At 36.8% G+C, this 5,905-nt stretch overlaps 1 protein-coding gene across 1 annotated transcript; it reads left to right on the top strand.

Moving 5' to 3' along the window:
- The first annotated feature begins 1,384 nt into the window (after positions 1 to 1,384).
- bcl2l16 (BCL2 like 16) lies at positions 1,385 to 5,105 on the top strand. The gene is made up of 3 exons (XM_052563526.1): positions 1,385 to 1,568; positions 2,783 to 3,405; positions 4,692 to 5,105. Exons 2-3 carry the CDS (start codon positions 2,938 to 2,940, stop codon positions 4,818 to 4,820), a joined length of 597 nt encoding a protein of 198 aa, XP_052419486.1. The 5' UTR covers positions 1,385 to 1,568; positions 2,783 to 2,937; the 3' UTR covers positions 4,821 to 5,105.
- Positions 5,106 to 5,905: the final 800 nt, after the last annotated feature.

Genomic DNA, 5,905 nt, shown 5'->3' with positions numbered 1-5,905 from the left:
ACGTGTGGGCGGAGCTAAAGAATCACGAGCCCCAGTAGGCTTTTGTGTTGAGCGAGTCTGGAAGCTGTGACACAGATCCAGAGGCTGAAATTTAACAAGAGCAGCATCAGCAAAGGCTTCTCTATGTGGTATGTACTGAAACTGTATATATTTGCTTAGCGGTTTTGGAAAATGACTAAGTTCCACTTTGTCGTCTTTTTTTTTGTTTAAGCTGTACATGTGGAAAGTGCAGTTTGATAACAACATCGCATGTTGTTTACTTGATGTGCTTACGCGCCGATAGCTAAGTTAACAACACAGAGATATTTGAAGCAGTTTTACTCACCGCCTGCGGTTCCAACACACGACCGTGACCCTTTTTCGTTGGGACTGCATTATCCTTAAGAAATAAACGATGTGCAAATCCAGCGTCAAACTGGGTCTTGTTTGTAAAACAAGCATCTTCGAAATGCAGGGAACAAACACAAACACTTGCACAACTCCGTTGATGCTCTGTAAAAATAAACTCCATCCACTGGTCCCTTAATGCTGTTTTTTCTTTGGTAATCTGTGCAGGGTTGTCTTGCCCTGGCAACCAAAAACACACTCCTTTTGTGACATTTCGCGACGCTCTCGCTCTGATCAGTGAATGCCTCTGCTCTCAGTGCTCTGCTATACGGGAGCGCGCGCTCTTCCAGCAGACGTGCCCTAGGACCCATATATGGAAATTCCGCTCCATCTAACGTCACACAGAGCCATACTCGAAAAAAACTTTCCGAAACTTGTGACAAACCGGAAGGAGTATTTTTGGAACAGAAATACTCCTTCAAACGTACAACTTAATTTTTGAAACTTTGTCCATGTTTAGCCTGGGAATCCAACTCTTTAACAGTGTAAAAAAATCAGTATGCATGAAATAACATTTCACCCCCCTTTAAGGAAAATGCCACTTGCATTCATATTTAATGTAATGAAAAGACATTCAATCACTGTGTGCAGAACCTAGATAAATAAATAAATACAATAAAACCCAAAAAATAAAAACAGTGACTTCAGAACACCAATTATTCATTGCTTGTTATTCATTGCACTTCATAATTTTATGAACAGCTTATTATTAATTGATAATATCTTTTAAATAATTTATAAATCAGAACCAGAAAACTGGCTAGTGTGTCACACACCATGCACTTTGGTAGATTTTCACCTTTAAAAATTTAAGTCTTCCTCAAATATAGCTCAATTACAATGCAAAGTATAGCCTGATATTATTTTCTAGACTTTTTCTAGACAAACACACCAGATAGTGAAAGGCACAGCGGGTTATAGCAGCTACAAGTGGAGTATTTATAGCTGTAGTCATGCAGGACAGAGTCCTGGTGTCATTTCACAAATGACTGAGCATGCAAACAGTATCTGTTACAGACAAGGGAACTAAATATATTCTGAGCCGGACAACGACATGCACATGTAAATCTCACAGACATCGGCTCACTCTAGAGAATCTCCAGTTGGACACTGTATTTCTATCAGCTGTTAACTAATCCTGATTGTTTGTCTGTGGCAGGATTCAGTTCTGCGCAAGAAGGGTGAGTCACCGGGCCTTCGCTGCGGCGTGTGTGAATTTGATATTTCCTTTCACTAGATTATTGTAATGCATTACTCCTGACACTTCAGTGAGACACTTCTTCTTTTGAATAATCGACTTGTTTACTTTATTTGCCAGGTTAACAGATTTTATTTCCTTGAATACTGCTTGAAGTCAATGACAAATAAGAGTTACGATGATAAAGAAAAGGGTGAAATCATTTTTTTTTTTTTTTATGTAAACACATCCCCATGTTCTTTCTACTCATGTTGGCATTATATGGTTTTCTACAATGCATGTGCATATACACATCTCATTATTTCCATAAAGGTTTTAAATGTACTTTTCAAAGTATAAAAAGTATTTTTTACAAACATCACGAATTATTAATTCATGAATATCACTTTATTTTCCCACCACCATATCACAACCTAAACAAATACTGTCTTATAAAGATCTGGCATTTTAAGAGAGTTTTATATTTATATATATATATATATATATATATATATATATATATATATATATATATATTCTTATTATTATATTATTATATATTTATTTTTTTATTTTTTTAGTTTTAAAAAAGTACTTTGACAGTTTTCACAGCAATGTCATTAAAGAATAATGTTTGGTTTCCCATTGAACCTTTCAATGAGCAATTCATAAAAGAACCATGTTTTCTAATTAATTATCTGAAAAACCATCTTCCACTATAAAGAACTTATGTGCAATGGAAATATTCAATAGATTTTAAAGTTGCTTCATGAAACCATCAATGCCAGTAAAGAGCATTCATTTTTAAGAGTGACCCATGGAGCTAGAGCCCACTAGGGGTCTCAACAAACTTCCAGGGGGCCCCAGTCAGTTCAAATTAATACTTCTATGAATTGATATTTTGATAATTTGACATGCCTAAAAAACACTTAAATAAATATGTAAGCAAATATTTAATTACTTTGATACAAATTTAGTGCAACAAATGACATCAAAAGTGGAAAAGGTTGGTCAGAAAGGTACATTTACTCACAGATCAGTGACCAGCGAGTCATAAAATGGTGGTATCATCAGATCAATCAGATGAATTGATCTCAGCAGACAGGGTGTGATACTATGACTGAATTCAGATGTGCCGCCTTGTTACCAATGTCTTGGACAAAGGGGCATGATTTATTAACAGAAGTATCTGATCTTGAGTTTTCTCTTTATTCACAGAAATCACTGAGTGCGGATTACTAATGACAGTTTATGTACGAACCATGGCATGGAATGTGACCTAAACATCTAAAATGAGTGGGTACTAAAGAGAGGCAGAGTTTGGACATCGACACTGCCTGCCTCTTGAGGGCAGATTTTTGTTATTTAAGGTCATGGGACTGTCAGATAAAGCCATGATTGGCCGAGGCCTCAATAGTCCTGACCAATTAGTGCGTGAGGCCTACCTGATGGCATATGACTATATCAACTATGTGACAGCCAAACCAGGCGTCCCGGTGGGTCCAGCACCATCCCGTGCCACGGCCGCCCTGCGTCACGCTGGAGATGAGCTGCTCACTCGCTTCCCCATCTTCTTTCGCCGCTGGCCACGTGTTTTCCAGGACGTGACAGACCGAACAGCCTGCTCAACCCTCGTTTCCATTCTGGACGAGCACTTTGCACCCACACGACGTAGAGATCTCGCCTGGAGCGCCGTGCTGTCCGTGTTTGTTCTCTCTGGACAGCTGGCATTGCACTGCGAGGAGAAGGGCATGTCTGATATCCTGCCTCAGATTCAGGAGTGCGTGGGCAGCTACGTAGAGAGGGTCATCTGTCCAGAGATCAGAGACAGAGGAGGATGGGTAAGTGTCAGGGGTCGAAGCAGGTCTCTTCTCGTTAAGCCTCAGGACCCATTTGGCTTCATTCTGATTTATTATGATGATTCAATATTGTCACCAGATGCTAGCTGAATCAGGGGCTTCATTTTAATATTTAATACTTATACATTAGAAATTAGAATTATCTTTACTTTCTTACTTTTACTCAAATAACAGTTCAAAGATTTACTCGAGTACAAGAAAGTGATACATTTTTAATGTTCTTAAGTAGGTTATTAAAGATAAACAACAACAACAACTTTAATTTATGAAATGTAGTGCAGTAAAAAGTAGGCTATGAATGTAGTGAAGTAAAGTTTTCCAAAGAAACAATCTGAGAAAATACAGATACTTTTTTAATTTGCTTGAGTAAAGTAAAAATACTTCACTACTGTCCACCTCTGTATTATTAAGTAATGTGCTTTGCAAAAAGTATACTTTGTTGCAAAATAAGCAAAGAAAATGCACAAAAAAGTAATTGTGTAATATGACAGCCATTGGTAAAGTTTGTATTCTGTAGAATATGCAAATTAGGTGATATAATCCAAGTGGTAACTGCCATAGATATGTAGACGCCCAATTTGACCGCTCCAGGCGATGCGGCCGCCATCTTGGAACGGTCAACTTGACGTCATTCGCCATATTGTAGGTTCTCACAAGGCCGTTGAGCCGTTTTGTGCAGGAGGCATCTTTCGAATATTCAGTGAATACCATGGTGAATGACGTCAAGTTGACCGTTACAATATGGCGGACGGCGCGGCCCACAGAAACGCAGAAAGTCTATGCTTACTGCCATGATTTGAGCAATTTATGGTACCATTCTAATTAGAAATTCGTCATCTTCATATTTTTATTCATATTATACTGCGTACCTAAAACTGTCTATATTAGAAGATACTTAGTGCTGCAGTAAACAAACACCTTTTTATTTTTAGCATAAGAACGGGCACGAATGTGCGGTCGGCTTCCAGTTATTTGAGTTTTTTGTTTTTTGCCCCAAAGTTATTTGAGCTGTACTAAAATAGTAGCGTGCTTTATGTGCTGCTTAATATTGCAAACTGGCATTTGTCATCATATCAGTTAAATCAATTACTGTAATCAAATACACTGGTTTTAACGTTCAGCGCACAAGTTATTCTAGTTATTTACAGACGTCTGGATGTTACTGATCGGGAAGTATCGCACTTTCACAGGAAATAGCTTACTTATTCGTATAAAATAAGATGGATTATGTTGATGCTTATAGTAATAATTATGTCTTAATATCCCAGTCAGGTTTTATCAGTCGGTTCGGCGAGAAGCAGAATCTCGAGGACCAGGTGATGAAGGTGTGCTGCTGGTCTCTGCTCCTGCTCGGTGTGGGGATCTTAGCCTACTTCCTATGGAGAAGAACAATTTAGACAACTGCGACATCTGCTGAGAAAATGTAATAAGGACATTCATGATTCGCTTGGTTTGTGGTAAGATTAAGTCAACCCATTTATTAGTTTTTAAGCTATAAGCACAACTTGTTAAATAACAACTAGTAAAAATAACCAATCCCTTGTTAATAAATACCATGTTATCAACATTTGTTTCCAGTTAAAACAGCTCTAATTATGCTGTGCTGGACAAATATAGTTATAACTTAATTTTACTGAAGCTAATATTCATGTTAAAATAAAAATGAAAACATTTTGACCGCACATGCCTGATATGTTTCTCATTACGTCAGAAACCCCTTGATGTTATTTGATATAGTTCTAAAAATAATATTCCATCATTTCCTCACTCATGTGTCATTCCAAACTTGTAAGATCATACTTCCTTTGAACTTTTTCACATTATCGTCTCTTGTTTTATAGGTTTGGAAAGACGTGAGAATGAGTAAAGGATTCTTAGATGCTAATTTTGTGTGTTAAATACGTTTCTTGTTTTTATTCGGTTTCATTATTAAAATCTTATACATTAAAGTATATAGGATGCATGATCATCACTGTGTGAATGAAAAACTGCCAAGCAGCCACCATGTTTGCGATTGTCCACAACTGTAATATATATATATAAATACATCAAATTTAATGTAACATTTCTGTGCACTATTGAACTCCCTTTTATGATATTAGGTTCGATAACTTCTAAAATGGACATCAATTTTACAACATAAAAAATCAGTTCATTTTATATTCATAGTAGATAAATATACACAATGTGAAATTTTGAAATGCACAAACCAATATTTACAAATTGCATTATTTTTTCTTATTTAACGAGTTGTTTTAGGATTTACATATATGGATGTTACATAATTAGTGACGGTTAAAACTTCAGACTGGTAAGGTAATTAAGCGTTCTGCATGAGATCAGTTCATTCATGTGATGTCTAGAGGCAATCCCAACAGGTTTGACAAGGACATGCCAGTGTATGTGACCAGTGAAGAATGAGGATGGGTTCAAATAATTGGTTCATTCATATCTGCAAATTAAAGAAATGAAGACAGAAACA

This window comes from Carassius gibelio, chromosome B8, assembly GCF_023724105.1.
Source record: "Carassius gibelio isolate Cgi1373 ecotype wild population from Czech Republic chromosome B8, carGib1.2-hapl.c, whole genome shotgun sequence".
NCBI classification, from domain to species: domain Eukaryota; kingdom Metazoa; phylum Chordata; class Actinopteri; order Cypriniformes; family Cyprinidae; genus Carassius; species Carassius gibelio.
Note: the sequence above shows the minus strand (reverse complement) of the source record. Positions and strands in the feature narration are given on the sequence as shown.